Source organism: Euleptes europaea, chromosome 5, assembly GCF_029931775.1.
Source record: "Euleptes europaea isolate rEulEur1 chromosome 5, rEulEur1.hap1, whole genome shotgun sequence".
In the NCBI taxonomy this organism is placed as follows: Eukaryota; Metazoa; Chordata; class Lepidosauria; order Squamata; family Sphaerodactylidae; genus Euleptes; species Euleptes europaea.
Window position 1 is genome coordinate 80,122,635 of NC_079316.1, and position 18,989 is coordinate 80,141,623.

Below are 18,989 nucleotides of genomic sequence, written 5' to 3' on the forward strand. Positions count from 1 at the left end.
TAGTACAGACGATATGAACAGTATTCACCAGATGGCACTATTGTGTTTAGAGTTAATGATTAACTGGCTTACACTGGCGCCCGCCCTCGACGCCCGAGTCACCACCTTGTTAAAACTGTCTGGTCTTCTAAAACCAAGTGCTGGCAATCTATTCGACAGCCATTCTCACCATGACATAAACATCCCGGCAGCGCCCATTCCGTGCGCCCGCCCTGATCTTCCCGGTCGACCCCAGCAGCTTACAAACACACGGCGCCCGTTCCATGCACCCGTCACCTTCGCTCCGGCGCCCGTTCCATGCGGCCGCCCTGGTCTTCCCGGTCGACCCCAGCAGCTTACAAACACACCGGCGCCCGTTCCATGTGCCCGTCACCGCCGCCTCCACTCCGGTGCCCGTTCTGCACGCGCGCCCTGATCGTCCCGGCCCAGCAATTATCTGGCGCACCGGCACTCGTTCCGCGCACCCTCTCCTGCCGCTGCCTCTCGCCTGCCAAACTCTCACTCACAAAGGCTCAATTTGCCCACCGCCGCTGCTCTCGTCTGGCTTAAGGCAAGTTAGGCCCTCTTTGATTTTCTTTTGGCGCGGCAAAACTTCCAAAGTTAGTTTCACTTTTGGCTGTCCACCATTTTAATCACCCTTCTCTTTGTCTTATGATTTTTAAAGTTCAGAGCTCTATGAAGTCTTTTCTCTCAATCATTGTATATGTTTAGCTTTGTTCCACGCACCGGTCTGTTGTTGGTTGAAGTGGGTTATCAAGGTACCATCTTAAATCCACTTTTCAAAGAAAAAAAGGGGAAGGAAGGAAGGAGGAAGGAAAGAGTGGGGGGGGTGGAAGACAGCCGGCTCGGGAGAACTCGGCGCAACACCAGCTTTGTTCGGACCCGCTCCAGGCGGGAACCCGATCCTGCAGACCCCAATCTAATGGGGGGGCCTGTATACCTGGATTTCCAGCCCACCGAGACTTCTAAAGGGTTAGAAATCTCTCCTAGCGAACAGCTAGCCGAGGCTAGAATGGTCAGCGGCCATTTCCACAGCTTGAAAGCTGTGCTAACCCAATAACATCTAGTGAAGTTTTCCAAATGATTTGATTTCATTTGTGTATGACTGCCCTGGCCTGGATGGCCCAGATTAGCCCAATCTTGGAAGCAAAGCAAGGTTGGCACTGGTTGGGATTTGGATGGGAGACCACCAAGGAATTCTAGGATCATTATGCAGAGGCAGGCAGTGGCAGCCCACCTCTGAACATTTCTTGCCTTGAAAACCCGGGGTCGCAATAAGTCGGCTGCGGTTTGATGGCCCTTTACAAGCACAAGCACACAAGTGGATGATTCCTGGTTTGGTATGTTTGATACCTATGAATAAAAAGAATCCTTGGTGAGGTTTTGAATTTTCTTCGGTAATTTTTCAGAGTATCCTTTCTTGTTTCAGGCTGGCATTCCAGACCCACCCAATATGTCTGAAGACTTAATCAAAATTAAAGCCAAGGAGCGCCACTTTCTGGAACAGTTGTTGGATGGGAAAAAACTAGAAAACTATAAAATTCCAGTACCAATTAAAGCTGAACTCAGAAAATATCAGCAGGTAAATTCTTAGAAAAGCATTTCCTGGACACAAGAACATTAATCTTTAAACAAGTCTCCATTCTGTAGATTGGTCTGCATTTCGTGAAGTTTTTCCCCCTTTAACCCGATAAATCACATTTTTGCACTGACTGTACTGTTATCACAAAGACGTTAAGAAAAAGTGTTAAGCTATTATTTGATTAAATGCTAATCTCAAAGTAATTGCTGCAGGCATACCAAAGCTCAGAGTGTACTAAATTAAAAACGGCTGGAAATCTTTCTGTGAAATACTTGCATGTAGCTAAAATTAGATTGGCTGTAAGTTGTTTTTACTTATCAAGAATTACATCTAAAATTGTAAAGATCAATCAAGAAATGAATAAGCAGAGCTGGGAAATGTTCGATTTCTGCTTGCTGGCCACACATTTTGGAGGCACAAGCCTGCTCATCTGCTAGGTAACGTTTAAGTTTTCAGGAAGAAAGGCATTTTTTATCAAAGGTGTGCGGTGCAATCAATTTTAGAAGCATTTTGCGAATTCCTGGCCCCAGTCAACATTTTTTAGTTCTGGCACCTTATGCAGTGCTATGGTGCTGGTGTTAAGATGTCCTAGGACTTTTTTTACTTCTACTAGGATGGCCTAAATTTGAGCTCTGTTACTGTTTCTCTGCTCTTAAGAGTCTTTTCTTTTCTCCTTTACAGGAAGGAGTCAATTGGCTGGCTTTTCTCAACAAATACAAACTTCATGGTATACTCTGTGATGATATGGGCTTAGGAAAAACCTTGCAGTCCATTTGTATTCTTGCAGGGGATCATTGCCTCAGGTAGCCTACCCACCTGCTTCCGCTCAGCCCTCTGTTTGCACTATGAACGTTTTTGTAACCTGGTGTAACAGTTAAGAGCAGTGGACTATAATCTGGGGAGCCGGGTTTGATTCCCCACTCCTCCACATGAACTTCGGACTCTAATCTGATGAACCGGGTTGGTTTCCACACCTACGCATGAAGCCAGCTGGGTGACTTTGGGCCAATCATAGTTCTCTCTGAACTCTCTCAGCCTCACCTACCTGACAGAGTGTCTGTTGTGGGGAGAGGAAGGGAAGGAGATTGTAAGCTGATTTAATTATCCTTAAAAGGTAGAGAAAGTCGGCATATAAAAACCAACTCTTTCTTCATCTTCATCCCTTTCCTGGAAAAGTAATCCTATATTAAATAACTGACAAATAAGTTATTTGGTGTAGTGGTTAAGAGCAGTGGTTTGGAGCAGTGGACTCTGATCTGGAGAACCGGGTTTGACCCCCCCCTCCTCCACATGAGCGGCAGAGGCTAATCTGGTGAACTGGATTTGTTTCCCCAGCCCTACACACAAAGCCAGCTGGGTGACCTTGGCCAAGTTACAGCTCTGTTAGAGCTCTCTCAGCCCCACCTACCTCACAAGGTGTCTGTTGTGGGGAGGGGAGGGAAGGTGATCGTAAGCCGGTTTGATTCTCCTTAAAAGGTAGAGAAAGTCGGCATATAAAAACCAACTCCTCTTCTTCTTTATCTTCTTTGTTCTCTGAAGGGCTCAAGAATATTCAAGAACTAAAATGTCTGATAGTGTCCCACTCCCATCGTTAGTGGTGTGCCCTCCAACGCTTACAGGCCACTGGGTGGATGAAGTAGGCAAGTTTTGTTCCAAAGAGTATCTCAATCCGTTGCATTACACTGGTCCTCCTACAGAAAGGGCAAGGTACGTAGTGCAAACTGGAAGCCTGTTTTTGAAACTTGCGTTGAATTCGACATCACTGACTATTGTGATTATGAGAAAAAAATTCTCTGCGTATATGTGCCTCTCCCCCTGAAAATTTGAAGGTCTGATAGATTTTGCATCTTTTCCTGTTAAGGTTACAACACCATGTAAAAAGGCACAACCTCATTGTAGCTTCCTACGATGTTGTGAGGAATGACATTGACTTCTTCAGGTGAAAACTACTGTTTCTATTTCATTGTAGTATGTTATTTGTTTTTTTTTTTAAATATTAATGTTGATTTAGTTGTATTTTCTTCCCCAGAAATATTAAATTTAACTACTGTATACTTGACGAGGGCCATGTCATAAAAAATGGAAAAACAAAATTATCAAAAGCAATCAAGCAATTGACTGCCAACTATAGGATAATACTCTCTGGGACTCCAATTCAGGTAAATCCTCATTTCCCTCTACTTTTTAAGGGCCAGAGATAGCAACAGAATGTTACTTGGAAGCTGCCTGATATTACAGAAAGTTATGCCTGAGCTTCCTGCTTTTCACGGTAGGGGAATCTGTAGCAGAAACTCACTGCAATCACCTGTCTTCTCTTGGGGCCTTCTGGATATGCCTACGTGGATGCTTTCTTTATGTAGTGCTTATATGGGGGGGGGAATTCAATGAGCATAGAGCAAAATTATGTAGTTGATCACATTATGTGTAATGTTAGTTGTACCATTTGAGTGTATGCACATTGAATTTGTGGCACGTAGGTTTTCATGCGAACAAAATCGTCTTGAGGAAGCAGTCTTCAGACTCGGAGATGAGGCAGGCGCTCGTAGCGCCACAAGCCCATTTCCCACCACCCAATACATTCTTCAGAACCGGTTTAGAACCGGTATTTTTTTTTAGGCTTTCTGCCGGCGTGGTGTAGTGGTTAAGAGTGGTGGTTTGGAGTGGTGGACTCTAAACTGGAGAACCAGGTTCGATTCCCCTCGCCTCCACATGAAGCCAGCTGGGTGACCTTGGGCTAGTCATAGTTCTCTTAGACCTCTCTCAGCACCACCTACCTCACAGGGTGTCTCTTGCGGGGAGGAGAAGGCAAAGTGATTGTAAACCGGTTTGATTCTCCCTTAAGTGGTAGAGAAAGTCAGCATAAAAACCAACTTTTCTTCTGTGTTCAGAGAGCCAGCATGGTGTAGTGGTTAAGAGAAGTGGTTTGGAGAGGTGGACTCTGATCTGGAGAACCGGGTTTGATTCTCCAATCCTCCGCATGAGCGGCAGACACTAATCTGGTGAACTGGATTTGTTTCCCCACTCCTCCACATGAAGCCTGCTGGGTGACCTTGGGCTAGTCAGACTCTCAGCCCCACCTACCTCACAGGGTGTCTGTGGGGAGGGGAAGGGAAAGCGATTGTAAGCTGGTTTGATTCTCCCTTAAGTGATAGAGAAAGTCAGCATATAAAAACCAACTCTTATTCTTCTGTGTTCAGAACAATGTCTTGGAGCTGTGGTCACTGTTTGACTTCCTGATGCCAGGCTTCTTGGGCACTGAGCGCCAGTTCGCAGCTCGCTATGGCAAGCCTATATTGGCAAGCAGAGATGCTCGGAGTTCAAGCAGAGAGCAGGAGGCAGGTAAGAAGCAAGTTCGTTGCTTTAAAAAGCAGGGTGAGTACAAGAAGAAAAATCCAGCGTCCTGTCACTGATGCGCCTCTATGTGACACACAAAGAATTCCGCGGGCTGCCTTGACGTTCTCTTTTTTTCTTGTGGGCACTGTAGGTGTTCTTGCGATGGAGGCGTTGCACAGGCAAGTCTTGCCGTTTTTGTTGAGGAGGATGAAAGAAGACGTGCTGCAGGACCTTCCGCCCAAAATTATTCAAGACTACTACTGCACCCTCAGCCCTCTGCAGGCAAGTTGAAAAGGGGCAGGAACGCCAGCTCTGATAACTGGCCTAGCATTGTGCTAGTGTTGGGCGACAAAAAGAGCATGCTTCCAATCTTCTCAGAATCCTGGATTTATTCCAAATGAGGATTTATTGTATTTTAGAGTGAGCCTCTCAGAAAATATTGCTAATTTTTGTATCCAAGATCAAAGTGTAGCATGTTTTACCAGTGAAAGTTGTCTGTAAATTCTTTAATTTTTTTTCCGTTTTTACCTAGATGTTGGGAAAGGCAAAGCAGGGTTAGGTCCCTGTGCACCATGTTTTTATTTAAAAAGAGGATCGCCCTTTACACACAACTGGGCAGATTTGTGCATATCTAGTTGTCCCACCCCAAGGGTTGCAGTGCATTAAAACACAAATTGTCCAAGAGGTCTGTGATCCTGAATCAGTGGTTCTTTTTCGTAGATTGCCAGAGCTTGTCGCATCACTGCCGGTCTGTCCCTTGTGCGCTCCCTGTTACGAACCTCTTCCTCTACCTGCCTGTGCTCTGCGGCCCCACCTGCCAATCGCTAGTGGAATGTCCTTTTCAAAGCATCTTTTGCCTTGCTGCTTTAGTTGGGGCCTTGTATCCGCACTGCAAAGAAACCATATCGTCCCTGGGTAGGGGAAAAAGCAGTAGGTTGATCCCAGCCAAATGGCATTGTAGAAACAGTCCTCTGTTTCTGTGGGTGCTGACTTGTGTTTTGAAGTGGTAGACAATTAAATTGAGCGAATTCCGTGTGAGGTAAATTGGAGGTAAGATCTATGAGCCAGTGTGGTGTAGTGTTAAGAGTGGCGGACTCTAATCTGGTGAACCGGGTTGGTTTCCCCACTCCTCCACCTGAGCACCGGACTCTATAATCTGGTGAACTGGGTTGTTTTCCCCACTTCTCCACAGGAAGCCTGCTGGGTGACCTTGGGCTAGTCAGACTCTCTCAGCTCTACCTACCTCACCGGGTATCTGTTGTGGGGAGAGGAAGAGAAGGAGATTGTAAGCCGGTTTAATTCTCCTTAAAGGTAGAGAAAATCAGCATGTAAAAACCAACACTTCTTCTTCTTCCTGTTTTATAGGTTCAACTTTATGAAGATTTTGCCAAGTCTCGTGCCAAATGCGATGTGGAAGAAACTGTTTCAGCAGCTTCGTTGACTGAGGAACCTGAGAAACCAAAGCTTAAAGCCACAGGACATGTGTTCCAGGTACTAACTTTCATCATATTTTTGGTGCCTTGTTAATGAACGTTTAATAGACTTGCAGGTTTTCTGTGATTTTTGTGGTTATTGCACAGTCAGCCTTCGAAGCACATCAGGGAATTTATTTGCTTGAACACTATAGCAAAGCCGTAGTCTAGTTCAGATTAAATTTATAAAATGGGATTAAATTGTATGGTGCATACATACTACATTGTTAAATAAAACTATATACTTTGCAAATTCACCTTTGCAATAAGGTATTCTCTTAAATTTAAACCAAGAAGTCTTTCTGTCTTGTGTGTATTGGATGAATGAATAGTTAACTTAAATAAGCAGCTACGGTACAAACTTCCCGGGGGGAAACTGAGTACTTCTCTCATTGCCTTCAGCAAAAGCTATAGAAAGCTTAGTGCGTGGGTTAATTTGCTTCCGCTATTTCTGTGCTGACACGTATTGATTTTCATTTTACTTTACAGTACATATTTAAAAGGTTTCAAAGGCTGTGAATCGTCTTAAAGCAAAAGACCTATTGGCAGTCCTAATTGGCGTTTTTAAACTGTGACTTTTATGGGGTTTATAATGGTTGTTTTTATTGCATTTTTCATAATGTTTTATTGTTATTATAAGCCGCCTTGAGTTCCGCAAGGGAGAAAGGTGGCTAACAAATACGTTAAATAAAATAAAAGCAGAGGTAGGATATAAGTATTTTAAATGCACACTTTTGTTTTCAGATGTATTATTTCCTGTGAAATTATCCATTGATAAAGCTGCCAAGAACCACTTTGGCTGTTAGAATAGAATAAACACAAACCTGTCTTTTACTAACAGCATTCAACTTGATATATTAGGACAGAGAATATTACAGATCTGCACCGCAGCTTGAGGTTGCAAGCCAAAGCAGTTTGTGATCGTGCTAACTCCTTGGGCAGGGAATAATCTTTATTCAAGTTGCACAGGGCAGTTAAAGGCACTGGAGTCCAGGACAAGATAAATAATTCTGTAGGAAGATCTAACCCTCATTCTCCCCTCTTCCCCAAACATAAAAACAATGGACACCATTGTGGTTCATAACCCTTTTTCAGTACCCTACAGTGTGATTATGACAGGGTATTAACATTGATCCTAGACAGTGAAAAGTATAGCATCCATCTCCCTATTTTTGGCAAGATTCTCACATCAATATATCTCTAAGACAAGTACGCTGTGTTCTGCCATGAATAAATATATCTTAAATTGTGCGTCTTCATTATCTGCTTGCTTCATTGCTTAACCTTTTTCTTGACTTTTTTTTTTAAGGCATTACAGTATTTAAGGAAACTATGCAACCATCCAGCTTTAGTTTTAACTGCCCAACATCCAGAGCACAAGAGAATCACAGAGAAGCTTGCAGTTGAAAACTCTTCTCTTCGGGACATCCAGCATGCACCTAAACTCTCGGCTTTAAAACAGGTAGGCACACGCTAGACCAGCTATATACAGTGCCCAGTTCCTACTGAAAAAGGAACAGCTCTGTATCTGATTTGATGTCGCAATTTGTTGTCTTCTAACACAGATGTGTGTGCGCTTGAAAAGTTCTGCAAATCCCAGGTGTTTAAACTTAAGTAGGCTGTTCTTGTCAGATCTCAGAAGCTAAGCAAGGTAGGCTCTGGTTAGTTCATGGATGGGAGACCACCAAGGAAATCCAGGGTTGTTGTGCAGAGGCAGGCAATGGCAACCCACCTTTTGTCTAGAAAACCCTACGGGGTTGCCATAAGTCAACTGCGGCTTGAAGGCACCTCCCACCACTATGTAAAGTGAAATATGGCTATGCCTATTTCATTTTTGGCAATTCTTGGTGAAATCTGTCTAGCATTAGCAACTGAAGAAAATGTAAAAAAATTCACTTCTCGCTCAGAGGGAGAAGGGCATCTTCATTATGGGTGTTTCCTTTTCCTCTTATCTCGGGAGGCAGGAACCAAATATTTAAATTTTTCTGACCTCTGAGGGTAAACGCCCCCTTGTGACCAGTTCTATTTCCTGCCTTGAACGGGAGAGCAGCCTTCTAGCAGCTCTCTGCTACAGAAATAATAGAGAAACCTTAACCTTACTTATTAGACCTAAAAATATTCTTATTTTAACAAACCTAAACTTAACCTAACTAATCTACTACTCAATTCTATTTACTGTCTTAATTTTCTGCCTATTCTCCTCAGAAGAGTCTTTTCCCGCCAAAAAAAAAAAAAAAAAAATTGGCGGATCGGCATCAGGACAGCTATATAGCGCCTGCCAATTTAGACCCTAGCCTGCTAGTGGCCTTACCACTACAATTAGATGAACCCTCGGACAGTCACTCTGGTGACCTGAGGACCAAAACTCAAAAGGGAAAGGCAAAAGCGGCAAGAACGGCGCAGGCAAGTACAAACGGCTTGGCTCGACCGCTAACAAGCGCGCCAAATGCCTGCTGCAAAACGCACGCTGCTCTGCCGCGCCTGAAAGACGCGACTGCCAGATCGCAACAGAAAGCGGCCGGGAGAAAACAGCGGCGGTAGCCGCTCCTCCCACACAGCATGAACGGGGGAAATGAAGGAGGCTGGCGGCTCGCCTTTTTGCCTCGCCCGCCGTGCTCCGTCCTTAGGCGGCTCACCTATTGTTATTCAAGGACGGGAAGCAGCGGGAAGCAGCCAGGAGAACACAGCGGCTATAGCCACTTCTCCCACACTGCACAAACGGGGAAAATGAAGGAGGCTGGCGGCTCGCCTTTTTGCCTCGCAATGCTCCGTCCTCAGGCGGCTCGCCTATTATTATTCAAGGACGGGAAGCATCAACGGAGACATCGACTGCCGGTAAGGTGACTTCGCCCCCCCCCCCCTCATAGATGCAGCCTGTTTTACTCCTGTAAGTGCAGAGCTCTCCGCCCTGATTAAAAACGCCTTCTCAGATGGCTTAAGGGCAGTACAACCTCCTTATCCTGCCCCATCCATACAGGGATCGTAGGGATCACACCCTCCAGCACCACAAACAGTAATCTGATTGCTAAAAGGGCAGAATATCAGCCAAAGGCTGTGGCTCAGTGGCAGAGCGTCGGATTGGCATGCAGAGGGCCAATTCTGGTAGTAGGTGATGTGGAAGACCTCTACCTGAGATCCTGGTGAGCCAATCACCAGTCCAAGTAGTACCAAGAGAGTACGTGCTGGCCAGCCTAAGCAGCGCTGAAAGCTAATTCATGGTCACAAAATTGCCAATTGGTACCCAGACTGTCTATAGTATTTAACGCAGAAGATTTCCTTCTGCATTGGCATAAAAACCTAGCTACTCTTGATCTCTCAGAGGACTCAGAGTGGGAGAAAAGACTCCAGATAGGTTTGTGCCAGCGCTTGATTATTTCTAACTCTGTTGAAAGCAGAGCGGGAGAAACCAATGGCACCCATACAATGCTCCACAGCCTCTAGGAACCCTTTATATTTGGTTTATCGGTGCTTCTAAAATTCTAAAAGTGCCTTCAGTAGAATCACCTGTCACTGCCTTCACTCCCTCAACCTTGTTACATGGCCTTGCCATGATTAGGGACCCTACAGATAGGAAGGCAGAGTTAGCAGGCATAAATGCTCAGAGGCCTTGGCACTCACTATCAAGCGCTTCTATCACATCTGCCCTAGTATACAGAGCGGCAATAATTTGGACTAGGAAGTTATATCAATTTTTTCCACAGGAAGAAAGAAACGCCTTTACAGGAGTACCCATGTTTTTTGAGAGTGGTATTCTTTCTAACTGATTCGAACTTCGATACCATGCCATATGCAGCTAGGACACTAGCCGCAGCATCAGATGCCAGAAGGGCATCCATGTTTGTTTTTTTTGAGAGTGGTATCCTTCCAGCTGATTCTACCTTAGATACCATGTCATCCATGTTTTCGAGAGTGGTATTCTTTCTAGCTGATTCCTCCTTAGATAACATGTCATATGCAGCTAGAACGCTAGCCACAGCCTCAGCTGCCAGAAAGGCTCTCTGGGTACGCCCCTGGCAAGCGGAGTATATAGATCAAAATTGGTTATTATGGGCTTCCTGTATCAGGGAAAGACCTTGCTTGGAGACAATTTGGTCCCCATATCAGTGGAGACCAAAGACAAGTTTCTACGCAAGGAATCCAAGGGATCACTCCCTCTATGTCCTTTCGTGCATACCACATACTTCAAAGATACAGACCTGATCAACCTAGAAACCACCGGAACCAGAATCGCAGCTCCTTTAGTAAAGGAGGACGATTCAATAAATCTCCAAAATCCTCCACCTTCCAGGGCAATAAAGGGGATAAACCCTACCGCCCAACCAAACAGTGACGCCAGCCACCAGTCAGTGGAAGGCAGGCTCAGCCTATTACACCGTCAGTGGTCACCTCCCAACCAGGCCTCTGGGTCACAAACATTATCTCACAAGGCTATCAGATAGAGTTTTTCTTACACTCCTTCACATCGACTAGTAATATCTCCAACATTCCCCCCCCCCCCAAAAAAAAATCCATAGAATTTCAGAGGCCTCTTAGACATCAAGGCGATGGAGCCAGTCTCACCATTAGAGCATACATTGGGAGTCTATTCAGTATTCTTTACTGTTCCCAACAAAGGCGGCGGATGGAAAGCCATCCTAGACCTCAAGTTTCTGAACAGATTATCCCATTAAAGCGCTTCAGGATGGAGACACTAAAGTCAGTCACACAGGTCCTCAGGGAAAAGCATTTTCTTACATTCTAATACACCCGGCACATTGTTGTTTCCTTCGGTTCCCGTACAAGGGACACCTCTTCCAATTCAGGGCCTTACGATTCGGGTTATCATCGCCCCTCCTCGAGTATTCACCAAAGTTCTGGACACACCAGTCACATCTCTGCACGAGGAGGGCGTGAGAATGCACCCTTCTCAGACAACATTCTGATTTGCGCAAGCTCAAACTAGCAGAGCATAGATCATTCAGAGAGAGTTCTGAAGAGGTTAACAGAACACGGGTCATAATCAACTTCAGAAAGACCCACTTAGTTCCATCCCAACGATTGAGAGAGATGGGGGATGGACATAGACACACTGACAAACTCCTTATACCTTCCAGTGGACATTTCATCTCTAGCAAAGAAAGCGATTAATTCCCGATCGCCTTCTCTAATGTCCCTGACCAAACTGAAGGGTCACATGTCTGCATGCATTCCCGCGGTTCAAGGGGCACGCTTATGATCAAGACCTCTTCAATGGTTCTTGAGGCCGTACCAAAGAGACATACCAAGGAAGAAGTGACAGAAATCTCATCCTGACCGATGAAGTCAGATCAAGACTAGTATGATGGTTTCAGTCTCAGAATTTGACGAAAGGAAGTTGGTATCTCCGTCCAACACCAATTCAAATCTTCACGGACGCGTGTCTATCAGGTTGGGAAGCCACACTCAAGGGACAATGGCTCAAGCAACATGGACTATCAAGAACAGAATCTTCACATCAGTGCCCTAGAAATCAGGACGATCCTCAGAAGCGACTACATTTTTCCTTGGGCCGAGTCCAACCTCTCATCAAAATCAGCAGAACATATTCAGGGCACAGTCAACATACAAGCAGACTGGCTCAGCAGACAGGACATCAGCGAGGCAGAATGGTCTCTACATCCAGAGGTCTTTCAACTTATTACTCAGAGATTCGGCACGCCACAGATTCATCTGTTTGCATCCAGCATCATCCACCAGCTGCCAAGGTACTATTCCATGTACCGTCAACAGGGGGCGGAACAAATGGACCTCTTAATGTCACCAGGGCCACATGACCTACTGTACGGGTTCCCCCCCTCCCTCCAAGGGTATTGAGAAAGGTACGACTTCAGAAAGCATCAGTCAGATTCATAGCTCCATATTGGCTGCGACGACCGTGGTTCCCATCTATAATTCAGATGTCCATACAGAACCATTGGAGACTTCCCGACAGACAAGATCTCCCTCTACAAGACCCAATATGCCATCCCAATCCAGGGTGGTACAAACTGACCGCATGGGCACTGAAAGGAGATGACTTATAGCCCTAGGTTATAGCCCGGTGGCCGTCACTACCATATTGACAACAAGGAAGCCATCAGGAGGGACAGAGCTTAGGGCTAGCTACCTGCACTCTACAAAGACAACTGGCATCTATAGCTACCATAGTACCCAAGGTATCTGGATACCGCTTAACCAAACACCATCACATAAAAGCCTTTTTAAGGGGCGTCAGTTATTTAGCTCCTCCTGTTAGACACAGGTTCACAACTAGAGCCTGCACACAGCTTTGACAGCACTCACACAACTACCATTCGAACCAATCACTGAGATAGGACAAAATGTAGCTGCAAGTTTCACAGGGAGCAGGACATAGTGCTTACATTTTCTGCACTAACCCCAAGAATCCTAAGGAGAAGGCCTGGCACTAGCTAGATCTAAGAAGGGCATTATCTTACATTTATTACATTTATCTTACTAAAATTATTAGGAACTCTGACTCCTTATTCGTTCATATCTCACCACCTGACAAGGGCAAGCATATGTCCAAGGCATCCATTAGTAGGACCATCACCTTATACATAACACAGGCTTATAGAATAAGTAACCTACCTGCTCCTGCGGGCGTTACTGCCCACTTGGGAAGAAGTGCGGCTACTTCAGCAGCCTTCGACTGCCGTGCTTTATGGAAGAGATATGTAAGGCTGCAACTTGGTCCTCAGTGTCCACATTTGTGAGACACTACAAATTAGATCTATACTTGTCAGCAGATGCCGCCTTAGGCAGACGAGTACTGCAAAGTATACTTCAGGACGTCTAACCCTCCCAAGGGCGGGGGACAGCTCTTGTATGTCCCATAATGAAGATGCCCTTCTCCCTCTGAGCGAGAAAGAGCCTTGGCTACTTACCGTGAAGGCTTCTTCTGCTCAGAGGGACGAAGGGCATCTTGCCCGCCCAGACGTCAGTAAAATATAAATAAAACAAATAAAATAAAATTACAGGTAATCATGGTTACATCTAACTTCCAGTTGACATTCAATTCAAGTTAAACGCTGTTTGTTGGTTCATGACTTATAGTTATCCTAAAGGTTCATCGTTAATGTTTATTAGGAACTTATTTCTTGTATAGAATTATAACTAACATGTTTCTTCAGTCTATCTTAAATATATAAGGCTCGGAAAGTCTTTAACTGATCACAAGGGGGCGTTTACCCTCAGAGGTCAGAAAAATTTAAATATTTGGTTCCTGCCTCCCGAGATAAGAGGAAAAGGAAACACCCATAATGAAGATGCCCTTCGTCCCTCTGAGCAGAAGAAGCCTTCACGGTAAGTAGCCAAGGCTCTTTCTAACTGGAAGTTGACAATGAGGGAATTGAAATTGTTCAAGACTTTCTATTTCTTGGCTCCATCATCAACCAAAAGGGAGACTACAGCCAAGAAATCAGAAAGAGATTGAGACTGGGAAGGGCATCCATGAAGGAGCTAGAAAATATTCTGAAGTGTAAGGATGTGTCACTGGCCACAAAGATCAAGTTAATTCATTCCATGGTATTCCCTATTAATATGCATGGGTGTGAAAGCTGGACAATGAAGAAAGCTAATAGGAAGAAAATAGATTCCTTTGAAATGTGGTGTTGGAGGAGAGTGTTACGGATACCGTGGACTGCCAAAAAACAAATTAGTGGGTTATAGATCAAATCGAGCCAGAACTGACCTTAGAAGCTAAAATGACTAAACTGAGGCTGTCGTACTTTGGTCACATTATGAGAAGACAAGAGTCACTGGAAAAGACAATCATGCTAGGAAAAGTTGAAGGCAGCAGGAAAAGAGGAAGACCCAACAAGAGATGGATTGACTCTATAAAGGAAGCCATGGCCCTCAGTTTGCAAGACCCGAGCAAGGCTGTTAAGGATAGGACATTCTGGAGGACATTGATTCATAGTCGCCGTGAGTCAGAAGCACTTAACACACACACATTTCATTTTTGATAATTCACAGTGGGTAGCCGTGTTAGTCTGTCTGCAGTAGTAGAAAAGGGCAAGAGTCCAGTAGCACCTTAAAGACTAACAAAAATATTTTCTGGTAGGGTATGAGCTTGTGGCTCACGAAAGCTCATACCCTACCAGATTTCATTTTTGTTAATTCTTGGTGAAATCTGTCTAGTGTTAGCGACTGAAGAATATCTCACTTCTAATTTGAAGTTCTCAGTGACTGACAGAATGGTTTTTTTTTTTTTTTAATTGCCTTTTAAGTTGCTGCTGGATTGCGGCTTGGGCAACAGCGGCTCCCCCGAAAGTGGCACGGAAACCGTTGTTGCACAGCACAGGATACTTATCTTCTGTCAACTCAAGAGCATGCTGGACATTGTAGAACATGACCTGCTCAAGCCTCACTTGCCTTCCGTTACCTACCTGCGACTAGATGGCAGCATACCTGCTGGTCAGAGGCACTCCATCGTTTCACGGTAAGTCCAGCTCTTGGCTGTATAAGCAAATGTTGGCTGCTCTCAAACTGCAGCCTGTGCAGCTCACAGTGCTGCTGGGGTCTTGTGGTTAATTTGCATACACCTGATAATTAAAAAGGTTGCGTTTATGCTACAAGACTGTTCCACTTGTACGTAAAGATGGGAGAAGGGTCAGAATTGTGAACACATGAAGCTGCCTTATACTGAATCAGACCATCAAGGTCCATCAAAGTCATTATTTCCAGGGTCTCAGGCAGAGGTCTTTCACATTTCCTACTTGCCTAGTCCCTTTAACTGGAGATGCCGGGGATTGAACCTGGGACCTTCTGTATGCCAAGCAGATGCTGTACCACTGAGCCACGGCCCCTCCCCTCACATGTATCTCACATGATGCTGTAGGAGCCTGGAAGAAGTGCAGATGATGACACTTGGCATAGAGCTTCCTGAGAATTTACATTTTGATTTGGCGGGGTGGGGGGAATTATGCTATTTCTCATGTTGCTGGCTTCTGAGATACAAAAAGTGAACTCTCAAGCCTCCAAAATATAGCTGAAATTAAAGTCCATGGTTTGAGGGGAGGTCTTTTGTGTCACTATTTCCATGATAAGTAGAAAAGGATGCAGATATCTGCATTCTTAAGCAGGTTGAGCCTGTTTGACTTCTGTGACCAGTGTAAGATTATGCAGCTGTTCTTGGCGCAGACAACCCAGAGGAGAAAGGCAGGCTCCTCATAATATGAAAAGTAGCATGAGGCTCCTTTTGAATTTTGTGTCGTTTCCAAATTTAGTAGTTGCAAATGTTTCCCCCCCCCCTCACATGCAACTGCTGAAGTTGAGGTTGTAAACATGAAAAAATAAGCTTATAGCTGGATCTGCTTCAGCTTCTATTTCTAGGCTCGGCCAACAAGGTAAAGCCTTTCAGGTCTGTTCCCTAGCCAGAAGACCACTTTACCATAATACCAAGAGCTTTCCTAATTTTACACTCATTTTGACTTTATGATGCCTTATCATTCTCATCAGTGCTGTGCAGGTATCCTTGAAAATAGTTTCAATAATAGGTTCCGATTCAGGACCTGCTTATATGGCAAGTTGTTTTTTCTGTCCACGTATATAATCAACTGCATTTTTAGTGCCTGTTTTTTCCCCCTGTTCACAGGTTTAACAATGACCCATCCATCGATGTGCTCTTGCTTACCACACACGTTGGTGGACTGGGGCTAAACTTAACTGGAGCAGACACGGTGGTGTTTGTGGAACATGACTGGAATCCAATGAAGGACCTGCAAGCCATGGACCGAGCGCATCGTATTGGGCAGGTAAAACACCCAAGTGTCGCTGATTCTGGATCATCAACTGTTTTAGTCCAGAATCGATTAACACTTGTAGAACAACTGTTGTAAATGACTTGCATCAGATGCTGAACTGTCTGTTCAAATCAGCTTAATAACCAAGATCTGAAGCCGCTTTAGAGCAGACTAGTTAAGAGAGAAAGAGATGCTTTTCACTTGGAGAGGACACACTGAGGTCTTTTATGCATGGCTGTTTCCCACGCCGTCACCCCTCTGACAACTTCAGGTCTTTAGGTTAATTATGCATGCCTTTTCCGACCATTAGCGGTCGCCTCGCTCTCCCCCTGCGTTTCCCACGTTTTGCCCACATTTTTGGAAACCTGTTTTATCTCGAATTTGAAAACGCGGGGAAATGCAGCAGGAGAGCGAGGCGACCTCTGACAGTCGGAAATGGTATGCATAATCAACGCAGAGATCCGAAATTGTTGGAGGGAGGGTGGTGAGTGAAACAGCCATGCATACAAGACCTGAGACATGGGGTACTCTTCTTCCCCTCGTTCCTGGAGGCAGAAAGCAGGTTTCTCCTTTCCATCTCCAGCAGGGAAGGGAGTGCCTGCCACCTTCAGTTTGGAGACTTCTGTGACTCAATCCTTTTCCTTGTGCAACTATGTCTTTCCCCTTAGGTTTTCAACAAAAGAAACTAGTACCTGTTTTTACAAAAATGAAAAAACTGGGAATTGAGAGAACGTGATAACACAGATTGTTACAATGATATTCAATGGCGAAAAAGAAAAACCATACACCGTGGTGTCAGTGGAGGGGGGGGAATGGCCACCTCAGGACAAGAGAAATGGTTGCCATGCAGGCGGGATGGGGGAAATCCAAGCTTTCCCATCCACCCAGCAGCCATCCAGGCTTTGCTGCCACCTTTCCAAAAACTTTGCACCAGCTCAAAGCAGGCTTGGGAAAGAGAAGTCGGGGAAACCCTGGAAGGTGCATGAATGTACCACCATGCTACGGGAAAGCAGGGGGAAAAACCCGCCTCCCAGCAGCATCAAACCCAAGTCTGATAGTCCTTGTGAATGGTGAGATGTAAGGTGGAAGAACAGTATTTTTGCTCTAGTGCTTTTAGGGAGGTTGTATTTTTTAAAAAAATATCTACACATTCTTCAGGTCTCTGCCTCAGTTTTCAACCTGTCCAAAAGGACATGTTGGAGTTGCCCAGGCAGAAAATTTTAAATCTGTCTACTGTGCTGTCTTTCACCATGTTTCTTATGCATGAGTTCTCTGTGGGTACAGGCTTGCTTATGTGTATCTCTTCATTTAGTTTAAATATAATATCACCTTTGTGCTCACAGAGACGCTTACGGCAGCGGACAATATGATATTGTAAATACAATAATTGAAAATCCCATAAAACAATGGCAATGAAATCAGGTTAAAAATGGCATATAAGTGCCGACAGTTGGTTGACTGACTTCTGGAATGAAAATGTTTTAAAACTTTTCTGGAATGTCTATAGTGCAGGTGCTTAGGGGGTGTTAGCTGAGAAAAGCTCCTCTGTGCTAGCTGAATGTTAGACAATGGAAGCTCTCACAGGCAAGCCTCACCCACTGATCTTTAAATTTAAGCAGGTTGTTACAGATAGAGTTGTCCTTCAGGTACCCTGGTGCAAATCCAGTTAAGGTCAAAACCAGCACCTCAAATTGGGCTCCCAAACAGACTGGGCGAAGTACTGGCTTTCTCTGTTCATTATGACAAACTCCAGGAAGCACTCCTGCGCCTTTTTGTATAGTCCATTTCCAGACCATCTTCAAGGGCAGCCCCACAAGAGCGCATTACAGTAATACAACCTGTATGTTACCAAGGCATGTGTGATCCTGAGCAACCAACTCTTGGCAGCTGGAGAATCAGCCTAAGCTGCTGAGAGGCAGCTGTCTCTGCCCCCTGTTTATCCCATCATAATGAGAAGTTTAAATGGTCCCCCAGGCTCCATACCTGGTCTTTCAGAGGAAGGTTATCCCTATCCAGAACAGGCTGTCCATCTATTCCTGTGTCAAGGGTTTACATAGAAGAGGAAGAGGAGGAGGAGCTGGTTTTTATATGCTGACTTTCTCTACCTTTTAAGGAGAATCAAACCGGCTGAAAAACGCCTTCCCTTCCTCTCCCCACAACAGAAACTTTGTGGGGTAGGTGGGGTTGAGAGTTCAGAGAACTGTGACTAGCCCAAGCTCACCCAGCAGCTTCATGTGGAGGAATGAGGAAACCAACCCAGTTCACCAGATTAGAGTCCACCGCTCTTAACCACTACACCACGCTGGCTTTCCATAAAACCCTCATAAATTTTAACTGTGTCTTGCAGAAACGAGTTGTCAATGTTTATCGCTTGATAACGAGGGGAACCTTGGAAGAAAAAATAATGGGCCTACAGAAGTTCAAAATGAATATTGCCAATACGGTGATCAGTCAAGAGAACACCAGTTTGCAAAGCATGGGCACGGATCAGCTTCTTGACCTCTTCACTCTCGACAAGGTAAAGAAAACACAACCATTTCTGATGTTGGATTCAATCAGAAACGTGATGCCTGGGAAGATCTGAATTGCACCTGAGCTCTTGCTTCCTTGATGATAGTCCTTTCCTTTATCCCTTAGAAACTCCTTGATCCATTGATCTTGAGCAGCATATATCTAATGTTGGAGGGATACAAGGACTGAAACAAATCTTGCCATTGACAATGTAGCCTTGGGATCCCTGTCATTTAGTAAAAAAGGCATTATTGATTATAGTGTCCTGTTACATGAGATGTAGAGACAAATGGAGGTGTGAGTGGGTCCCAGCAGGGGATCTCCTAG

General features: G+C 44.9%; 1 protein-coding gene across 1 annotated transcript in view; it reads left to right on the plus strand.

Moving 5' to 3' along the window:
• The window catches only part of BTAF1 (B-TFIID TATA-box binding protein associated factor 1), a 62,754-nt gene that overhangs the window by 43,412 nt on the left and 353 nt on the right, over positions 1 to 18,989 (plus strand). Inside the window, exons 26-37 of the mRNA XM_056849835.1 lie at positions 1,430 to 1,582; positions 2,264 to 2,385; positions 3,122 to 3,289; positions 3,444 to 3,521; positions 3,612 to 3,741; positions 4,780 to 4,921; positions 5,067 to 5,197; positions 6,281 to 6,406; positions 7,697 to 7,849; positions 14,637 to 14,848; positions 16,004 to 16,163; positions 18,499 to 18,669. Coding sequence (XP_056705813.1) covers positions 1,430 to 1,582; positions 2,264 to 2,385; positions 3,122 to 3,289; positions 3,444 to 3,521; positions 3,612 to 3,741; positions 4,780 to 4,921; positions 5,067 to 5,197; positions 6,281 to 6,406; positions 7,697 to 7,849; positions 14,637 to 14,848; positions 16,004 to 16,163; positions 18,499 to 18,669 — 1,746 coding nt within the window. The remainder of the gene's footprint in view (positions 1 to 1,429; positions 1,583 to 2,263; positions 2,386 to 3,121; positions 3,290 to 3,443; positions 3,522 to 3,611; positions 3,742 to 4,779; positions 4,922 to 5,066; positions 5,198 to 6,280; positions 6,407 to 7,696; positions 7,850 to 14,636; positions 14,849 to 16,003; positions 16,164 to 18,498; positions 18,670 to 18,989) is intronic.